General features: G+C 37.0%; 2 protein-coding genes across 12 annotated transcripts; both read left to right on the top strand.

Annotated features, from left to right (window-relative positions):
* Nucleotides 1–3,101: 3,101 nt before the first annotated feature.
* LOC127811371 (extensin-2-like) lies at nucleotides 3,102–7,643 on the top strand. Of its 11 annotated transcripts, none has more exons than XM_052351159.1 (5): nucleotides 3,102–4,525; nucleotides 4,666–6,278; nucleotides 6,567–6,681; nucleotides 6,730–7,058; nucleotides 7,206–7,643. In XM_052351159.1, the coding sequence occupies exons 1-4, from the start codon at nucleotides 3,226–3,228 to the stop codon at nucleotides 7,014–7,016; spliced, it is 3,315 nt and encodes a 1,104-aa protein (XP_052207119.1). In that variant the 5' UTR covers nucleotides 3,102–3,225; the 3' UTR covers nucleotides 7,017–7,058; nucleotides 7,206–7,643. The 11 variants fall into 11 exon arrangements, with proteins under 11 accessions (XP_052207119.1, XP_052207118.1, XP_052207120.1 ...); XM_052351158.1 differs by adding an exon at nucleotides 6,423–6,465 and having other exon boundaries at nucleotides 6,610–7,058; XM_052351160.1 differs by having other exon boundaries at nucleotides 4,666–6,321; nucleotides 6,610–6,681.
* Nucleotides 7,644–16,222: 8,579 nt separating this feature from the next.
* On the top strand, nucleotides 16,223–21,549 carry LOC127812326 (mitochondrial import inner membrane translocase subunit PAM16 like 2). Its single transcript, XM_052352751.1, has 4 exons — nucleotides 16,223–16,414; nucleotides 19,278–19,365; nucleotides 20,987–21,120; nucleotides 21,228–21,549. The coding sequence occupies exons 1-4, from the start codon at nucleotides 16,412–16,414 to the stop codon at nucleotides 21,357–21,359; spliced, it is 357 nt and encodes a 118-aa protein (XP_052208711.1). The 5' UTR covers nucleotides 16,223–16,411; the 3' UTR covers nucleotides 21,360–21,549.
* Nucleotides 21,550–21,955: the final 406 nt, after the last annotated feature.

Raw genomic sequence — 21,955 nt, 5'->3', positions numbered from 1 at the left:
AACCACTCAAATTTGATCTGAGAGTTTTATGAGATAATAAGGTTGAAAAGTTGACTTTACCTAAAAACCCAAATCAAAACTATCCAAATAAGGAGTATAGAGGAAGACCCGGGCCCAAACCCATGTCTACATAATTCACTTATAGAGAATCATATCCATTCATGGGAGACTATCTTGGCCTATTTTGACTTTCGTGATCTTGTAAAGATTTAGTATAATATTTTATTATTTATTTATTATTATATCATTATTATAGTGTTATTCTTGAATATAGTAATTGATTTGAGCATTAAGAAATTTACCAATAAACTAGATTCTGCCCTAAAAAAACCAGTCCCAATAATCACGTACTATAGAATTTATTGAATTATTTCAAAATTAAAGAAGAAAAAAAAAAAACACCATTATTACCCAAATTGAGTAATAATCCGACCCAAAACCCCGAACAAACCTAAACTCATTATAATTCGTGAAATCAAATATATACAATTTGGATGGGTCTCCAATCCGAGTTGAAAAAAGATTAATTAATCAAAGACCACCCATAACATCTCGTTCATGACGAGGCCCACTTGTTTAACCTTTTTTTCGTTTTTTAAAAGCTTCCATCTTTTTTGAACCCACCCCACCCCCAGTACAGTTTCTGGTCTAAGCTTCCAGCTCTCTCTCTCTGTCCCTCCCAAAACACTGCCATCCATGTGATGCCACGTCCTAAACATGGGTTTGAGGAGGCAAAGTCAAAAACCAAAGCTTAATTAATAATTGGCTAAGGCCAGTACTATTGAAATATATATCATCATCATCATCATCATCAACATGTGTATATATATCATTGGAAAGTAGTATTCAATTTCTAAGATATGATTGTTCAGTAGTTGAAAGAAAGTTCTCGTACGTGTTTAATTCTTTTAATCATATCATGATATTTTTTAATAGAATTTAGTTACTTTCTTTTATTGTTATCATTTTTTTAAAAAAAATGAAGAGATAAATGATATTGACACTAGTTCAGTTTAATTTTTTTGATTTATCATAATTGTAGATGTCATGAGATTTCATAAATAATTGTGAACTGCAATATCTAAACAAGAGAAGGGGTCGCACAAGTTAGAACAGGGTTACACTCAAACAAAAATTCAATGAATAGTTGAAATTAACAATCATCACATTACTTGCTTAATTTTATAGGGTTGGGGTAAATTCAATTATTTTTTTAGAATAGACAGAGACTATAATTATTTTTCATCTACTTCTCATTGGCCAACTTCTATTGAATCATCATCCAGCCCTTGCCAAAAGTCTTCCAGGCATGTCATGTCATAGGGGCATCCATAGTCCATATATCTTAGCTGGCCATTTGGGTTAAAGAAAAGTGTAATTTGATGGTGAGAAGAAATTGGTGTTTTAGTCAAATGGACAGCAGGGTAAGTGTTGAAAAGTAAACCTAATTGATGAGGGAAAAGAGCCCAATAATGTTAAACTTCAGAAGCTCAAGATTTGGAAGACAACAACCACAAGGAAGCCAAAGAAGCAGGCAGAAAAGAGGGAAAGAAAGAAGCACACTAATAATAAAAGAGAATTGGGACAGCGTTAGGTGGGGTGGTGGAATATACAAGGAAGGGTTGCTTCCTGTGCATGGCTGCTGGCTGCTGCTCTAAAGAAGAGGCTCTGGGAAAGAGAGCCCACCTGGTAGCCACCCACACTGAATTTTTTTTTGGTTAAAAGAAAGGAGATGGTGAAGTGGTCCTCTCCCCCTAGATGACTTCCAACATATTTTAACTATTCCATTTGGGCATTTGTCCTTTATTCCCTCTGCATCACTCATCATCTGCCCCAGAATCATTGATTCTTCTTTACAGCCAGACATACCCCGCTTTCTGCATTTCTTGGGTTTGTTCTCTCTTGGGACTCTCCACATCTTCTCTTTTTTTACTGGTCAAAGGACACACCTTTTCACTAACTGGTCAAAGTGTTGGTGGTGAATCTATGCAGAAGGAATTCTGAATTGCGTGGGTCCAAGCAAGTGAAATTACCACTCAACAACAGTTAATTTATTCTTTGGGAAGCCAAACACAGCCTTAGCTACTATTAATTTAATTGCATGGATGGATGGATACTGTAGGATGTTGACTTGGGAACAAAGGTATTTTATCCGATGAACAATTGGATCAGAAAGAGCCATTGATTGAGGGAGATTTCATTTTTTAAAGAACCCATTAATATGTCGATTACTTACTTTGTTTAATACTAGTTGAAGCCACCTTATTATCTCAAACTTTAAAAACCCAAATTAAGAATCTGAACCCATAAAGCCAAAAAGCCCAATATAGAGAAACTACAAGAACAAATAATAAACACACACACATGAACACACCCCAGCAATTTAAACTTTTGATAATGGCAGAGTGCCTTTTCCTCTCTCTTTTTGGGTGTTGCACAGATTGTTTCTTCAAGGAAGAAATGAAATTGAAGGCAGAGACTGCAAAAGATTTCTTCCTTTTGTCTCCCTCAGTGAGTGTGCTAATAAAAAAGCTGCAAGCTGCAGCCCCAGCTCATAATTGAGAAATCACATGTCCTCTTCCCATCCAAATTGGAATACCCTTCTTAATTATCAAATATAAGGTCTTCTTAGTGGAGCAGCAGTGGTGGATTAATAATAATAGATCCATTTTTTTTATTTCTGTACGATCCAATCAAAGCCCCAATTTTGAGATTGTGTCAACCGATTTGGAAGGTGAATTGAAATGAATTTGCAGGAAAAAATTACTGAAAAATGCAAAGCCAATGGTAATGATCAAAAAGGGTACGTTGCCATCAAAGGAAACATTAGTAGAATCATCTTCCCCACATTCAATTATGAAAGTAATTCCATTCCATGGGATGATGCCAGTAGCAGCAACTGCACCTTTTTCTTCGGGTATCTTACCAAGTGAAGCCGCCCGCCCAAACAAGGCCTTGAAGGAATGGGTAAAATCCAGCTATATATTTTAATAGTAATCACAGCAAATATGCAGCCGACGACTGAACTGGTTCGGTCACCCCTGGACAGCTCCCTCTCAACTGATATGCCTATCACTTCCCTATAAATACTTGCTCCACTTTCAATGCTCCACTCATCACCTCTCCTCTCTCTCAACTAATCCTCTTCTTCTCTCACACAGAGCTGCTACAAAATATATATTATTCAGCCTGACAACCGGAGTTGGTGGAGTTCTCCGGCCCCCGATGACATTTCCCAGCGGCGGCCCCTCAAGGGCATGGGGCCGTCTGATTCGGCCGCAGCTGCTACTGGCATTCGCCATTGGGCTGTTCCTTTCCAGCGTTAATGTAGTCCAGGCAGATGCTGACCCCTACATCTACGCCTCCCCTCCACCACCGTATGTCTATATGTCGCCGCCCCCACCCTCTCCCTCTCCTCCGCCACCTTATTTGTATAAATCACCTCCACCACCATCCCCTTCTCCGCCACCACCATATATCTATAAATCTCCCCCGCCCCCATCCCCTTCTCCACCACGGCCTTATGTCTACAAGTCACCTCCGCCACCATCCTCTTCTCCACCGCCACCATATGTCTACAAATCTCCACCACCGCCTCCTTATGTCTACAAATCTCCACCACCGCCTTCTCCATCTCCACCGCCACCATATGTTTACAAATCTCCGCCACCACCTTCTCCATCTCCACCACCTCCTTACATCTACAAATCTCCACCACCTCCTTACATCTACAAATCTCCACCACCTCCTTACATCTACAAATCTCCACCACCCCCTTCTCCATCTCCTCCGCCACCATATGTTTACAAATCTCCACCACCACCTTCTCCATCTCCACCGCCTCCTTACATCTACAAATCTCCACCACCGCCTCTTTCATCTCCTCCGCCAATACCATATGTTTATAAATCTCCACCGCCACCCATTCCATCTCCATCGCCACCATATGTGTACAAATCTCCACCACCTCCATTGCTTTCTCCAGTTCCACCATATCAATACAAGTCCCCACCTCCACCTTCACCATCACCACCACCACCATACTACTATAAGTCCCCACCACCACCGTCGCCTACTCCTTCTCCACCTTACTATTACAAGTCGCCTCCACCACCATTGTCGTCCCCACCACCTCCTTATTCTTACAAATCCCCACCACCACCGTCCTATTCTCCTCCACCATACTATTACAAGTCGCCTCCACCACCATCTCTATCGTCACCACCTCCCTACTACTACAAGTCCCCGCCTCCACCGCCCAAATTACCTTCTCCACCTTATTATTACAAGTCGCCGCCGCCACCATCGCCATCACCACCACCCCCCTACTATTATAAATCTCCGCCGCCTCCAGCTAAATCTCCAACATTGCCACCTTACTATTACAAATCTCCACCACCACCAATGCCTTACCCTCATCCCCACCCCCATCCATTTGTTTTTAAGGTTGTTGGAAAGGTTTACTGCTTCAGATGTTATGATTGGAAGTATCCAAAGAAGTCACATGCCAAGAAACATCTCCAAGGTAAATAATTTTTATCTTTATATGATTTACAATGTTCAAATTAATGCTTGATTTAATTATTGTACCAATTATTTATATATATATATATATAGTATGTAAAATTTGAACTAATATTTGAATTATGGAATTGGAGAGAACAGGTGCTGTTGTGGAAGTGAAGTGCATGGAAGGTGATAAAGAAATAATGGCATATGGAACCACTAAGATCAATGGCAAATACAGCATCACTGTAAATGGCTTCAATTACGACAAATATGGAGGCAAGGCTTGCACAGCCAAGCTCCACATGCCTCCGAAGAACTCCCCATGCAACATTCCCACAAACCTCCATTGGGGCATCAAAGGTGCCAAGCTTAGGGTCAAGTCCAAGACCCCTCATGAAGTTGTTCTTTATGCTAAACCTTTTGCCTATGCACCTAAGAAACCTTACAAGCAATGCTATAAGCCGACCCCCACCCCCACGCCTACCCCTTACTACTACAAGTCCCCGCCTCCTCCATCCCCAGCCTATTACTACAAGTCCCCACCACCTCCTTCGCCATTACCACCAAAACATTATTATTACAATTCTCCACCACCGCCTAAAAATTCACCATCGCCTTCTCCTCCATACTACTACAAGTCACCACCACCTCCATCAACACCCTACTACTACAAATCACCCCCACCACCATCACATTTCCCTGTTCACCCACCATACTACTACAAGTCTCCCCCACCTCCTTCACCTTCTCTTCCCCCACCCTATTACTACGAATCCCCACCCCCACCATCTTCGTCACCCCCGCCGCCTTACTACTACAAGTCTCCTCCACCACCATCACCAACTACTACACCACCTTACTATTACAAGTCGCCTCCACCACCATCTTCCTCTCCTCCACCACCTTACTATTACAAATCTCCACCCCCACCATCTCCATCACCCCCACCTCCTTACTATTACAAGTCCCCCCCACCACCATTACCAATTCTTGCACCACCTTATTATTATAAGTCGCCTCCACCACCATCTCCCTCTCCTCCATCACCTTACTATTACAAATCTCCACCCCCACCATCTCCATCACCGCATCCTCCATACTACTACAAGTCTCCCCCACCACCATCATCATCTCCTCCACCACCTTATTACTACAAATCTCCTCCTCCACCATCTTTATCACCACCACCTGCATACTACTACAAATCACCCCCGCCACCATCTCCATCTCCCCCACCACCTTATTACTACAAATCTCCACCCCCGCCAACCTATTCACCACCTCCTTCATACTACTACAAGTCTCCCCCTCCACCGTCACCATATCCTCCTCCACCCTACTACTACAAGTCCCCACCTCCACCATCTCATTCACCACCTCCCCCATATTACTACAAGTCTCCTCCACCACCGTCTCCATCTCCTCCTTCACCATACTACTACAAGTCTCCTCCACCACCATCCCCATCACCACCACATCCTTACTACTACAAGTCACCCCCGCCACCATCTCCATCTCCCCAGCCACCTTACTACTACAAATCTCCTCCCCCGCCAACCTATTCACCACCACCTTACCTTTACAAGTCTCCTCCACCACCATCGCCATCTCCCCCACCACCTTACCTTTACAAGTCTCCCCCACCACCATCGCCATCTCCTTTACCACCTTACCACTACATGTCTCCACCCCCACCATCCCCATTGCCACCTCCTCCATACTACTACAAGTCTCCGCCACCACCATCGCCATCCCAACCTCCTCCATACCTTTACAAGTCTCCCCCACCACCATCGTCATCTCCTCCACCACCTTACCACTACATGTCTCCACCCCCACCATCCCCATTGCCACCTCCTCCATACTACTACAAGTCTCCGCCGCCACCATCGCCATCCCAACCTCCTCCATACCTTTACAAGTCTCCCCCACCACCATCTCCATCTCCTCCACCACCTTACCACTACTTGTCTCCACCCCCACCATCCCCATTGCCACCTCCTCCATACTACTACAAGTCTCCGCCGCCACCATCGCCATCTCAACCTCCTCCATACCTTTACAAGTCTCCCCCACCACCATCATCATCTCCTCCACCACCTTACCACTACACATCTCCACCCCCACCATCCCTATCGCCACCTCCTCCATACCTCTACAAGTCTCCACCACCTCCATCACCATCGCCACCTCCTCCATACCTCTACAAGTCTCCACCACCTCCATCACCATCTCCTCCACCGCCTTACCACTACACATCTCCACCCCCACCATCCTCATCCCCACCCCCTCCATACCTATACAAGTCTCCCCCACCACCATCCCATTCACCACCACCTCCCTATTACTACAAGTCACCCCCACCCCCTTCACCATCTCCTCCACCACCATACCTCTACAAATCTCCCCCTCCCCCATACCACTACTCCTCACCTCCCCCGCCAGTGAAGTCACCCCCACTTCAAGCATACCCCTATGCTTCTCCTCCACCGCCAACTTACTACTAATAAGTTGCAGCATGTCAACCACTCGCCACAACCAGTCATCATGTAAGTGCTTGATCTGGAGTTAACCGATGAATTAATTTAATTACTCGAGTCATTGCATTATATCTTATTAGCTTTAACACTAAGTCTGAAAATAGTTGAATCAATTAGCTAGCTACTGGCTGAATAACATATGCTCGTCACTTGCAGTTGTAATTTTGAAAAACGGAATAAAAGAAGCCTCCACAAGGGGAAGAACCAGAGAGCAATTGTCGTCCAATACAAGTCCAAGAACAAGATGGAAGAATAAAGTGAACCGGACGGAGGTTAATTATTTGGAGAAGTTTGATTGGACTTCGACTTCGACTTCGATGGTGGCCTTCTTGCACTTGCTGCTCCTAGTGTCCAAGAAAAGGATATGTATTTAGGGAATTAAGGGAATCAGATTGGATAATTTGTTATTAATTTATTGGGTTAGCCGTCGTCGTTGTGGTGGTGGTGGTCGTCGTCTTCTTCTCCTTATTCACGAAGATGGTTTATCGTTCTAGCCAGTTATTTAATTCAAAACACTGTAATTACTACTACGTACTCTACTGCATATTGGTGCGTGTGGAATGGGATTGGTAATCAGATCCTTAATTACTTGGATGCCTCTGCCTCTCCTGTGCTCTGGTCTTGTGTCTGCCAATTAATACATATATATATATATGATACAAACATACACATACATATATATTATATATATTCACTCGAAAGAAACAAAACCTGCCCTGCACGCGTCCGACGAACAACAAAGAAGCGTAATTGATTCAAAATCATCCTTGTCTGATTCATAAATTACTTTTGAAATATGTCGTGATTTTTATTTTTTAAATTTTGAGTCCACTATTAAAATTTGACTCATACTTAAAGTTAGTGATATGAAATAATAATAATAATAATAATAATAATAATAATAAAATAATAAAAACGAATCGACCAAAAGAGGTGGGGCGACCAGGAAAATGGGCGAGGACGGAGCCCGGCGATGATGTAGCGGTCTCCCACCCCTCCGGCATGGGCTACTCCTATGCCCCGAAGACGATAAAACCGTCGGATGTTCTTTGCGTGAATCGAAAGAGGTCCAATGTAATTCATAAATTGGATAAATTCGAGAGAGGTCTGACATTTAAAAATCTCTTTGACATCATCATCTGCAATAATCTTAATATTAGAGAATTTAAAATTATTCCATACTTTTCTATAAATAAATAAGATCTTATCTCAAAAAATATATGTTTTTAATGTTGATGTAAATATAACTTTTAAGTTTTTAACATTTTTAGTATCTGACTTAAACATTAAAGTACTATTGCGCGAAAACTTTCCTACTCCTACGACTATTTCTTCTTTTGCAAACTCGAACGAGTTGACAAAGATATTTCAATAACAATTAGAGAACATAGAAACTACATACTTCATAATACAGAAAAGTGTTAAAGATAGATATTTTTATAATGCTTTATTTTTTTTAATAATAAAACTATTTGTCTTTTCTTAAAAACGTGGTAATGACGCAAACGTTATAATCATAATAATAATAATAATAAAATTCAAATTGCGTAAATGTCACATTCGTTTACTATTTATTTCTCTTATATTTCCCATTGTTCAAATTTGAAGTCCCCCTTCCGCCTGGCTTTCTCATGTGGTTGTGCGGGTCCTGGAGTGGTGAAGTCTTAAAAAACACAGAGACTGGACCAACTTGATCGTGTTAAGCAGTCTGCACTGCACCTGCTGCTGCTAATTAAATCATTTTAACAGTTAAGGGGAGGGAGCCCTTTTTAATTATATATATATATATATATATATATCGAAGCCAGATGAGATCCGGACAAGCTAGGAAGGCCTCATTTATGACAGGGAGGGAGGGATGGACATTGATTAGCTTATTATTATGCACAAATAAAGGAAAGTAAGAAGGAAAAGGGATGAGTTGAGGGTCTTTTGGGCGTGGATGGATGGAGACACTCATTATCAATATCCTAATAAATGTTTAATTTAATTTAATTAATTAATGATAGGCCCATCCTCAATGATACCAACTTCCCAAGTACGTATTGATCAGATATATGTATATGTATGAAAGCAGAGTTACACCCACCCATCCTATATGCAATAGATGTAAGTTTGATCGTCGGCAGGCCCATTGTCAATATATATATATAGGTATAGAACATGAAAGCAGAGTTGCACCCACCCAATATCCCATGCAATCGATCCTAAGCAAGGACAAATTTAGGAGCGGAGCCGCCCCAGATTGATAGGTCATTTCAGCTCTCTAACCCCCAAATGAGTCAGATCTACCTTGCAGATTTGGGAGAAGGCTGAATCTGGAGGAGGGCTGCAACCCCCCCCCCCCCCCCCCCAATCCACCACTGGATTTAGGTTTGATTGCTGGCCAGCCGATTACTTTTAATAATTAAATAAATAAATTTTGATTCACTCATAAACTTATTTAAACAAAATTAATTACTGTTAGAGATTAGACATCGTGAGGTTATACATGTGAGGGGTATTTTATAATAATTAAAATATAATAATTATATATTTAACTCCTATAATAATAGGGTTATATGAGTAGTTGAATATGCTTGCTTGCTTGCTTGTGAGAGTCAAGACTTTTGCAGGCACAACTAACGGCATGAGGCCGCCCCCCCCCCCCCCCCCCCAACTTATGGCATGAGGCCCCCCCCGCCGCATAAAAAAGTATCAAAATTATTAATTATTTAAAAAAAACTTGATATGCAAAATTATTAATTATTTTTAAAAAATTCTTCTTTTTTGATATACAAAATCGTTAATTTTATTTCATAATAATTTTTATTTGAATTTATATTCTATTTATTTTGTTGTTTCATTTGGACAAGAAGAGTTAAGAGATCCCTCAACTCTCTAAGTTTATGAATCATTTTTTAATATTAGACAATGAATAGTAATATGTCATTCAAACGATTAGCAGCCTTCCTAACTCTTCAAGTTCATAAATTATTTTTTAATATTAGACAATAAATAAGAAGAAACTATTTAAACAATGAGGGCCCCAAATTCTCGAGTCTATGAAATAATTTTTATTATTAAGTAATGAATAATAAGATGTAAATTAAAATAAAAATAAGAAATGATATTATTTTATGATGACAACTTGATAAAACGATTATTTAGACAGCAAAAATTTCATTTGGGGAATCCATATTGATTTTGGTATTAACGAAAAAAAAACAAAAAAAAAAATTGGTGACTTTTTAATTTATAGGACATGACTATGGACTCCCCACATTTTTTACTTATTCAACTCTTACGTTTTTAAATGTTTTCTTCTTATTTATATTGTGAATTAAAAAATATTTACTTTCTAGACTTAAATAAAAAAATAATAATTAGTGACTTTACATATCAAAAAGCAAACAAAGAAAGTAAATCTTAAATAATTTTTATAAATTATTTATATTATTAAATGACTATATATATATCCAATTAACTTTTGTATAGCGTGTCAACTCTAGATTTTTGTATAAGTTTAGTTAAAAATTTGGTTCATTGTATGGGACAGGGGGGGGGAAATTCTTTTAGTCGATTCTGGCTGGCTAGCTAGCTAGCTAGATGCCATAAGATGAGATGTAGATCTATTAATAATTTGTTTTGTCAATATAAACCGAATATATAAATGACACGTTTTGTTTTGTGTACTACTGATCATTAGTACAGAGATATATAGTTGGTAGACAAATTCAACCCATCATATAAAAAAGTCCTTTAGGTCTATGTGACAACTGTTAGATATATATAATATATATATAGACCAATCTCTTAATAATAATTATTATGAAGGCTAAGTTTGGAAGTTGGTGAAGAACTAATCTGTAAACATAAGATTCATTTTATTGAAAACTCTATCTAGCTAGCTAGCTAGCTAGCTACAATATTCAATTTTAAATAACTATATATAATAATTAAACATATATTGCCTAACCAACTTTTATCTAACCTCTTTTATTTTTTTCTTTAATCTATCGCTTCCACCAGCCCTCCCTCCCTCTAATATATATATATATTGATTGATAACATGATTGTGTGGGTGTGGGGTTGGAGAATGGCACTTTCTTCACGTGAAGGTGAAGACAATCAAACTTATTTATATATTTCTGCCAACTACTTTTGATTCCGCTCTATCTCTCTATCCTTTCATCACGTGACCACTTGTTTTACTAATTTCTTTTTCATGCATATATATATATATATACATATGTGTGTGTGTGTCTGTATGTATGTATGTTTGTTCATTATCATATGTTCAGGACAAATTAAGTTATGTTCAGGAGGACAAATTAACTTCATTACAAATATATATATATATATATATATATTATAGCACTTCTCTCTCTCTCTCTCTCTCTCTCTCTCTCTCTCTCTCTCTCTCTATATATATATATATATAAGCATAAGGGCCATGGCCCATGCTGAAATCAGCCCAACCGATGGAGAGAGCTAACTTGGGATTAGGGCCTCAATATATGGGCCAACTACTCCCCCGCCACTTCAATCCATTTTCTACCACAAACTTTTGGGCTTGGGCCCGCTGCAGTATAGACGATAGATTACAAGGGTGTTTGGCTTACAGGCTTGATCACTTGTAAATTATTAATTTAGTTTATAAACAATGTAATTTATTTTTTGAAATGTTTAGCAATATTTAACAACTTAAAAGCTAATACATGAGCGTTTGGCAAAAACTCCCCCTAGTTTTTCCAAAAACATTGTTAGGAATTTTTTTGCGTTAATCGATTAAATTACTTATTTACCTTTAAACATTCTACATATTTACAACTTCTTCGTCTATCTCCTTCTCTGCCTTTTTGTAGCAACACCACCTTAAGTAGTTCAATCGTCGCCTCCATCCTTGCACTGTTGTTGTCGCCAAATCACCCCACTCGTCGCATCAATTTCTACCTCTTGCTTGTTGTCATCACCTATCTCCTGACCTAGATTTCCTCTTACTTGTAGATCAAACCTTCGCTATTGCATCCATCGTTGCCTTTTTTTTGTCGCCCATCTCTTCCTCTGTTGTTGGCCACAATTCACTGTATATAAATATATATATAACATAATATATATTGACTTTAATAAAATATTATATTATTGTATTTTATAATAATTGTAATTTTTTATCAATTAGACATCAATTTATAACTTATTTTTATTAAAAAATAATATTTTTATATATTTTATTTGTATTATTTAACAACATGCATATTTTTGCATTTTTATCAAAGTTTTATAGTTTATCAACTATTTCAAACTAAATACATAACTATTAACTGATAGTTTAAAAGTACATTTATCTAAACACTTCATCAGCTTAAACATTGCCTAACTTTTAAATTTTACACAACTTAGAAGTAAGTTGCTTTTAAAAATGATAAACCAAACACCCCCTAGATACTACACGAGTCAATTATTGTTGTTCCAATGTGGGATGTTCCATAATTAAATAATAAAATAAAATAAAAAACTCGAATGACTACTTAATAACAATTACAAATTGTTTTATTTTTATTACTTTTTTTTACATTATATTGTTTTAGTTAAAAATATGTAATTTGATTTTTTAGATGATAAAACAAAAATACATCAATTCTGTAAGAATAAACTTGCTTTTGTCAGTGTCAATAGTCAACTAGTAATTAAGAAAACAAAATTATTATTTAAAATAGTTAAATTTAACACTTGTAATAATACTTTATATTGATATTTATGATAGAGTATTATAATCTTATCAAAATATAATTTGCATGTAACTCCCCATAGCTAGAGACATCTCGACCCTAAGGCTGGACTAATGGATACAATGGATCTCAAATCTAAGACCAAGATTTAACTTGGGGGTATATTGAGCCCAAATAAAATATTTGACTTGAATGATTGGATCTAGATCTAGACTTTGACCCAAACTAACACCCCTTCTCATCAAGGTTAGCCCATATGTTCAAATTCAGATCTCTAAGCGATATGATTGTAATCATCCACCAACTCTATAGCGTGCGTTTGCAATGGCACAAAAATACAAAAGTCAAGTAATTCATTAATTACATAATTATTGTATTATTATTATATTAAAATTTTTCAAGTCTCGTAACGAGCTTCTTGTTGAAAAACCTACGATGTAAGTTATAATATTGCATATATAATAATAACACATGATTAAATATTATGCTCATAAATTATAAAACTCATTTAATTCACATAATTAAATGCTTATTTAGATTCATCAGAAATTAAATTGTAAAGAGAATTATCAATTGATGACGAAACAGCCAGAATTTGGTTTCTTTCGGTTCACCTCAATAATAATGATAAATATAGAATATAATTATAATTGATTTGTTATGTTTGATAAGGAGATGACCAAACCTCTTAGTTTATAATAATTAAAATAGTTTTCTATCAAGACTCTTCAAGAATTATGATTCACAAATTTTAAATTAAATAGAATTATAAAATAATTAATTATCTTATTAAATTCTTTAATTATATCATCAAATAAATATTATAATATCTAATAAAATATTTATATTAATTATATTATAATATATCAGATAATTATTACTAATTTATCTGATGAAATATTTCTTTTAATTATCATGTGAGTCATAAGATAATTCTTACAGTCTCACCCTTAATTTGTCACAAGATAATTCTTACAATCTCACTCTTAGGGGTGAGCAAGAGTTTGGTTTAACCGAACTAATCGAACTGAACCGACAAGTTCAATCGGTTCGATTCGATTTTTTACAAAGAATGGTTCGGTTCGGTTTGGTTATCTATTACTCAAAATTTTGGTTATTCAATTAGGTTATTTTGATAAAAATAACCGAAAAACCGAATCGGTCTTGCACCATTAAACACCCTTCCCCCCCCCCCGCGCGAGGAACCGAATCGTGCCCCATGTACCTGATAGGCGAGAGCCAACCCCCAGCCCCCAGCCCCCACCCCTACCCGATAGGCGAGAGTCACCCCATTCCCTTCCATATGATTTCTAATCGAGCCCTAACCTCCACCATTCGTCGTCGCCGTCGGCTTCTGTCCTCCGTCTTCGGCCTTCCTTTTCTCCCTATGCCGTCTTTTCTTCGTTCATTCCCCTCTCTCTCTCTCTCTCTCTCTCTCTCTCTCTCTCTCTCTGTCTCTCTCGCCATTTCAAAACCCTAATCCTAAACCTAATCGTCGAAAATAACTTTTGTCGTCGTCGTCGCTGCGCCCATTCATCCATTCTCGAGAGAAAGACTAAGAGTGAGCAATTCCCTAACCCTAACCTTAACTTGTTTCTTCCTTATTTTGCTGACTACGACGAGTCGACGACAGAGAGTGAGTTCTTTGTTCCAGATTAAGTTAGGTTTTTGTTTTTGTGTGGTTTTCCTTTCTTGTTCATTGCTTGTTCATTAGATTCAGTTAGGTTTTTGTATGGTTTTTCCTTTTTTCAGAACACTATTACAGTTAGGGGTGTTTAAAAAAATTGGTACACCGCGAAAATCGGCCAAACTGAACCAATCGATTTTTTTTTTTGCGGTCGAAAACGGTTTGGATTCTGTCCAAATTGCGTGATTTGCGGTTTGGACAATTGGCAGTTTGGTTTTAAACCGAACTGCCCAAAAAAAATAAAAAAAATATTATTATAAAAATATAATAATTGGCAGCCTCATCTTATTTATTTTTTACACTATTTTGTCTTTATTTTTTGCTCATATTTATTTACATTTAATTGTCTTTATTTATCAATATTTGTGTTCTTGTTTACCATTCTTAAGTATCTTTTTTAGTAATTTTAAGTAACATTTCAAACTGCGGTAAACTGCACCAAACCAGGTCGTGATCTGGTTTGGTTGAAAAATTGTACTAGCAGTTTGGCGTGTTGAAAATGATTCAGACTGGCCAAACTACACCGCGAACACACCTAATTACAGTATTACTTACTTTATTCAAAATGGCCTCAACGTCTTCGGTCTTCATCTTGCAATGTAAGTAAAATCCTATATGATTTGATTTTCTACAAGTTTTTTTTGGTAAATTGAAGATGTTTTTAAAAAATAAATTGAGGTTAAAAGAGAATGTAAGATATTAATTCATCATATAAGTTTAATTTATGATTGTGTTTGGATTTGTCTAAATTAGATTATCTCTTAATTATATCAGGTTTATTTGTGTTTTCGATTTAAGACTAATTTGTTAGGTTTAACTCTTGTTTATCTGTGTTTTAGATTTAATTAATTATGGAGCTGATATCCATGATTTACTTCAACTGTTGTGATTTCTTTTGTGTTCTTGAATTTAGATCCATTGGTCTATGTTCTGGATTTATTGTATGTGTTTAGGGTTTATTGTCTTGTTTGTTTGTGTTTTGGATTTATTGTTTGGATTTCTTCTTGTTTTGAGCATATGGTAATATGTCCATATAACCAACAATCGAAAGATATTGTTTCAATTTTTTACTGATAATTAAAGATATTATAAGATTTGAATTGGTTTTTATGTCATTTTTTTGACTGCGAGAATATGTTCAGTTTTGTTATTGTATGGTTTTTATGCCATTTTTTTGTAGGAAGATAATAGTAGCATGTTTCATTGTTCATTTTTTTGTATAGTTTCATTTTTTTGTAGGAAGATAGCAGCAGGTTTCATTGGTCCGCAGGTTTTGTTTTTGTATGGTTTTTTCGGTTCGGTTATAGAAAATCCAAACTCAATTATTTCGATTTCAGTTATTTTGGTTAGTGTATTGGTTCAGTTCGGTTATAGACCTAGTTTCAATTCGATTAGTTAAATTTCGTCGATTCAATTCGGTTATAATCGAATGTACACTCCTACTCACTCTTGTTTTGCAGGCGAAACAAATTTTTTAAGTAAGACGAAATCAATATCAACTAAAAGCAAAACTAACTAAAAATATAAACTTTAAATAGATCTAATAATGATTTAACTTCGTAACATCATCAAATCTATTATAATTATATTATATATCGGATCAATATAAATACAAAAGATATTAATGTCACTATAAATATTAATCTCGAGTGTTCAAATAATAATTTTGTTAAGAAAATAAACATTATCTGCTGTTGCAAAATAAACAGATATAAGGAAATAAATATTATTTTTTTCTATTTTTCTTCTCCTTCCCCTATCTTTCCTTTCCTTGCTTGCCAATCAATCTTTTTCCCAATGAATTTATACTTTCCGTCTTGCGTCCCCAAGCAAAACCCTAACATTTCTCTTCTCCTCCAGCCACAGTAACTTCAGACTCCTTGATTTCCTCTTGATTCTTTGATGCTATTTGTCTTCTTCTTTTCCATCAAACCCCTAATTGCTTCTTCCAACGGTGTCCAGCTATGGTACGTTTCGTTCCCTTTCTTTTCTTCTTGGAAGTTAATATCTTGTTTTCTCTTCGTTTGCGGAAGATTTTGCGATAAAACTGAAAATTATGGGAGCCCATCAAAGTAAAATCGACGTTGCAATCCATTTGATCCTGCAGAGTTATCTCATCCAAGATTTTTCATATGGTGCTTAGTTTCAGTAGCTTTTCTCAATTTCATTTATCTATTGCAGCTCTTTTATGAGCTTCTATGTTCTGTGAATTAAACGATTAAAAGGCAGAGAAGGCTAATATTTGTTCTTATACCGGGGATATTATTTTCTTTGCTTCTAATTCTAGATTCGCATGTGTTTGAAACTTTAGGTTGCTTATCCTCCGGTTGTCTTCTATAAATTTATGTGAAAGCATGTACTTAAAAGGCTTGCTGAAGTTGTCCCACATGATTTTTTATTTAGAACATGAAAATAGGTTGTCATGGCTAGCATATAAGACTTGAAATTTTAATTTGTATGCGTGCCCCTCGTGTGAGTCTTTAGGTTTAGGGTGTAGGGATGAGGTATGTGCAGAGGAAGTTACAAGGATGGTTGAAATCAAGCTCTAATGGGGTAATCCAAAATATCCCTCATCTCAAACCTATGTTTAACTTATATCTATCCATTATCCCACTGTACCATGAACAAATGGGTTAAGTGAAATTCTCAAAGATGGTTGGGTTATTTCCTGAAAAAACTGAATGCAGAAAAATTAAATTACTTTTTGTTAGTGGCAAGATTATTACATATGTTGTGTGTAATTTTTTGTATGTTGGTCAAGAAAGGAAGCTTTCTGATTGGGGGGGGGGGGGGGGACAAGGGATTTTCTTTCCTTTTAATTGAGTTCTAAGTTTGTTCCATTAGTGATTAGAACTGGTATTTGTCAGATCCATAGGATCTGGCAAGGTAATTTGAATGGTGTAGGGAAATTTGGAGGGGAAATTTGAATTAGGGAGGGAGATGAAGAGTTAGAGAGAGAAAGAGAAAGAGAATAACAGAAATGAGAGGGAAAAGATCATTCTAATTCATGACGTGATCCCCATCCTCTGATATGGTTTATTTATAGCCATCCATACACAATTCTGGAGTGTACCACCCTGGATAGCCTAACTGCCATAACTGCTAGGTACCAATGACAATAACAGTCAAAAGCGAGAAAAAAAAGCCAATTACAATGCTGCCCCTTGGTCTGTGACAGTATTGAAGCTGTGTAGTGCATAATGGTAAATGAATGTCTCACTTTCTCTTCTTATCCTGAGTTTTCCAGAAATGCACCCCTATACGCTGACACCTTATAGATTTCTAGAATGAATTAACAGTTATGCATATTTACCACAGTTTGATTAGTGGTGACATTTGCATCCCCTTTCTATTTGGTAGAATTCAAACCCTGGCCCTTCACACTTGCTAATGAGTTCTCTGTATAAAAGTAACAGTAATATACCCACATTCTCAAGCTACTAGTGACTGATACACTGTAAAAAATTGGAAAAATGAATGTTACAAGCACACAAGGTAGATGTAATCATGCAGAAGAATAGACAGAGTCGGAATCATTAGGACAACCACCACTTAATCTAGGGAGTGTTGTATTCTTTAGCAACCTAGAATGTAAAGGAAAATTGGATTATTTGTTGACCCATTTGCAGTTACATTTTTGCAGCCAGAATCTCTTTGTCTCCTGTATACTTGTTGAAAGACGTCTTCTTTTGTCTTGTGATAGAAAAATAAGCAAGCAAAATCTTTTTTCAACTACGTACCTGACTATTTCATTTGACTTGTTCTCAAGTAACTGAGAATCTTTATTAATTGTTTGCTTGAGATTGAGGTTGGATTCTCTTTATCAAGCATTTATTTAGTCTTCTGGATTGAGAACAAGATTGATGAATCTCCTGGACCATGACTTTGCAAGAGAATTACTGTCTTTTGTAAAGAAATGCTTACATATAAACTGTCCATTTTTCTATTATCAATAAGTTAATTTTCCTGCATTTTCTATGTTAATTTATGCACTTTTAATATTCTCTCTGTCCATGTTTTAACGCTATGAACTATAACTTAATGACATTAGTTTTATGCTGATCATAGGGTAACCACTCTTTTGCTTACAAAATTCTGAGATTAGCAAAAGTTCAGGACTCCTAGAATTTTGGAAATATGAATTTTGAGATACCGGTCTGTTTTGATAGTGGAAATTGTTAACTTGATGTGATTTACTGGTTTGATAAATTGTCATTTACTGTATTTAGCCTTCCAAAGGAATGCCACTCAAGGCAATACAACTGGTTTGTTATGGGGCTGTTATTCCCCAGTGACTTCATATATATGTTCTTATAACTTTGGTGCTGGTGCCTGGATTTTCACTTCTCTTCTTGGCTGTTTTGCTGTTAGTTATACTTCAATATGCACTTGTTTTGATGTGTATTGGGAGTTGGTGTTGTTGTTAAGGACAATACCCAGTTTGTGTTTATTTTTTAGGTGATACATGTGCAATTAACAAATATATAAAAGTAGACATGTCTGCTTCTCAACAATTTTGCATTACATTTGGACTTTTTTATGTGGTTAGCATTAGAGTCCTTACTAGTTTTTGATTGTTTTCATGTGCATGTGAATCTGAGAGAGTGAAAGCTATGATGAGGAGTTATTTAAGTTAAACTTCCAGTACTGTTTATTTATTTATGTACCTTCTTTTATAATTATGACCCATTTATTCATATTGGTAATTTCCTTAAGATCTCTTTACTTGGACAACACTCACATTTACGCTTAAAATAATATGGATATATGCTGGATGTTGTTATGGATATGATCATGTCACGCTAACTGATCCAAAAATTTGTTTTACAGGCTGCAAAGATTCTTGCAAATTTGGTTGTAATGGGCTCTGGGATTTTGGCCAGAGCTCTTGTTCAAGCATACCGTCAAGCACTTGCAAGTAAGTTTATTAATCTAATTATGTTTTCAAGATGCTATATGTAACACCACAGACCCTCACTTCAAAGTGCTAACTAAAGGTGACTTTTGGGTTCTGAGGACCAAATAATATACCCAAGACCTTTCTAGTAGACTACCAATGCGAGATTGAGTTGTGACAAAGTCCATCCTTTTAACTCCTGGCATCCTTGCTAGGATAAGAATCCCATATCTCAATCTGACCTAAGTTAGTCTCAAAAACACTTTATTGCCCCGCACCAACGCAGTACTGGCCTGCATTGGCTTAGATATCACTTGTAACATCATAGGTCCACACCTAAAAGTTCTAGATGAAGTTGACTTTTGAGTTCCTGAGACTAAATAGCATATCCAAGGCCTCTCAAGTAGACTACCAACGAGGAATTGGGTTGTGACACTATCTGTTGACAACATGGTTTTTTATTTGGCAGCCATGACAGAGGAGTGGTGAATTGACCATGGGCTGAACAATGTGAGTGATGTCCTTTTATGTATGTATGAATAACTAGATGAAAGTGGGTGCTTCCTATGATCCCTGCATTTGGAATTAACTCATTGTGATCTGGGCGCATTATAATTTTGAGAAAACACTGTTTAGGGGGAAAAATTTCCTTATTGCACTACAGAAAAGTTACCCTAAACAGGATAAGATCTTGTTATCTGGGCTATTGTTATAGCTTTGATATTAACTATTCCTTGTATGCATCCTTTTTTTCTTTCAGTTTTCCATGCTTTGTTATTGTGACTTTAACTCTCAGAATGAGTTAAAAAAGGAACCTTATTCATAACATTTGTTCTTTGTCTTTTTAGTCCTGTCATTTCTAAGAAGCAGCTAATTATTTCTGAATTCTTTGCTTCGAGTCATGAAGAAAGTTGTAATGCGATGATTCACCTTTGTGCTGGTTGTCCAGAATATGCACATGCATTTTCAAATATTGAAAATTCATTAGTTTCACCGTTATCACTTGGAAATTTCTGAGTTTTCCTATTCAAGTAACTGTCTCCTTCTCTTTTTGTCCTAACAGCTCCATTTAAGTGGACATTTTCAATGCATCTTTTCATAAGCAATTTATATGGCCACCGACACCTCTTTGTTTTAACTGCAAATTCGAGCTGCCTCTGCCAACAGCTGTGTCATTAATCATTTCCTTAACTTTTTATGTTTTAAGTGCCGTTTATATTTTTCATGATTGTCAGTCATGAAATAGATCTCACAAATAGCTGCATACCTCATTTTCTGTTTTGTATCTGTTCTTGTTGTGTGTCAGCTATAATTGACATTAAAGGCATCCTTCAGGCTATAGCTGAACAAGTTACCTTTGTATAGAAGCCTGTAAAAAACCCACATGTTTGGGTGTAAACTCCCAATGCTATTAATTCCAATATATAACCGTACAGCTAATCTTTTTGCAGTAGTAGCATCTCACTTTGTAGCTGTCCTTTTGCTTTGATCAGCTGGTCCGAGTTCATCTGTTGAAGTTCTACCTACAAATTGAGTTATGGTCATTTGGGTACATGTATCTTGGTGCCTTTATCTGAGTGAAAAAGTCACGGGCATCATGTATATATTTTATGCTACTAAATAATTGCGCTGCCCATTTCAGATGCTTCAAAAACCGGGGTTGCTCAGGAGACAATACAGAATGCTACTCGCAGAGCAAGCAAAATCATGACAGAGCAAGAAGCAAGGCAGATTCTTGGCGTAACTGAGCAGTCCACATGGGAGGAGATTGCGCAGGTAAGTCTGTGATGCTGTATTTTGGTGTTTTCTTTGCGTCTTCTGTCGTCCTACTCCTATAATTAACTAGATGATTTACCAGCCCCCTTTTTCTCCAACCCGTGCAGAAGTACGATAATCTATTTGAAAGGAATGCTAAGAATGGGAGCTTTTACCTGCAATCCAAAGTACACAGGGCCAAGGAGTGTCTGGAACCTTTATATCAACCCAAAGACCAGCCGACGACTCCTACTGGTTGAGAACGTATTTGTTATGGTCATCTTTTTTGTGCATTACTGGCGCCTTGGAATTTTGTATAGCCAACAAAAAATCTGCTGATGGTTGATGAACTCATTGATGAATGCCGAGTGTCTGAAACTTGTTTTATCCTCCTCTTCACCGTCCTTCAATTTTTTTGGGTATAAATTGGTGCGCTATATTTTACGTTAATGACTAGCATGGAATTTGAAACATGCTCCAATTAAGAATAAGCACTTCTTGTTGTGTGCATGTATGAGAGAGAGAGAGAGAGAGAGAGAGAGAGAGAGAGAGAGAGAGAGAGAGAGTTTGCCATTCCTAGAAGATTGTATGATAGAAAATCATGAAATATGTGATTTGATCACTTGCGACGACACTTTTATTGACATCAATATTATCAGCAACAACCACCTCCGCCTTTCTCCCCGTACCCAGGCTTTATGGCGGCACCACCATTGCAACCTAGAGGCAATACAGGAGCAGGTGCAGAGTAAAAGAAGATAAAAAGGAGCCATCTCTCTTTACAGTTTTTATTATTGACAATAATAGCAAAGCAAACCCTTTAAGATTGATGGATACCACTAAACAGAATAGAATA

Source organism: Diospyros lotus, chromosome 10, assembly GCF_014633365.1.
Source record: "Diospyros lotus cultivar Yz01 chromosome 10, ASM1463336v1, whole genome shotgun sequence".
In the NCBI taxonomy this organism is placed as follows: Eukaryota; Viridiplantae; Streptophyta; class Magnoliopsida; order Ericales; family Ebenaceae; genus Diospyros; species Diospyros lotus.
The sequence above is the reverse complement of the archived record's forward strand: the minus strand, read 5'-3'. Positions and strand labels throughout refer to the sequence as shown.

Bases quoted from the DNA above. Each gene is read 5' to 3' on its own strand.
- LOC127812326 (XM_052352751.1), top strand. The intron at 19,366-20,986 runs GTAAGTTTATTA...TGCCCATTTCAG, and splicing joins ATACCGTCAAGCACTTGCAA to ATGCTTCAAAAACCGGGGTT. The intron at 21,121-21,227 runs GTAAGTCTGTGA...CAACCCGTGCAG, and splicing joins CATGGGAGGAGATTGCGCAG to AAGTACGATAATCTATTTGA.
- LOC127811371 (XM_052351149.1), top strand. From the start codon at position 3,226: ATGACATTTCCCAGCGGCGGCCCCTCAAGGGCATGGGGCCGTCTGATT. The intron at 4,526-4,665 runs GTAAATAATTTT...TGGAGAGAACAG, and splicing joins TGCCAAGAAACATCTCCAAG to GTGCTGTTGTGGAAGTGAAG.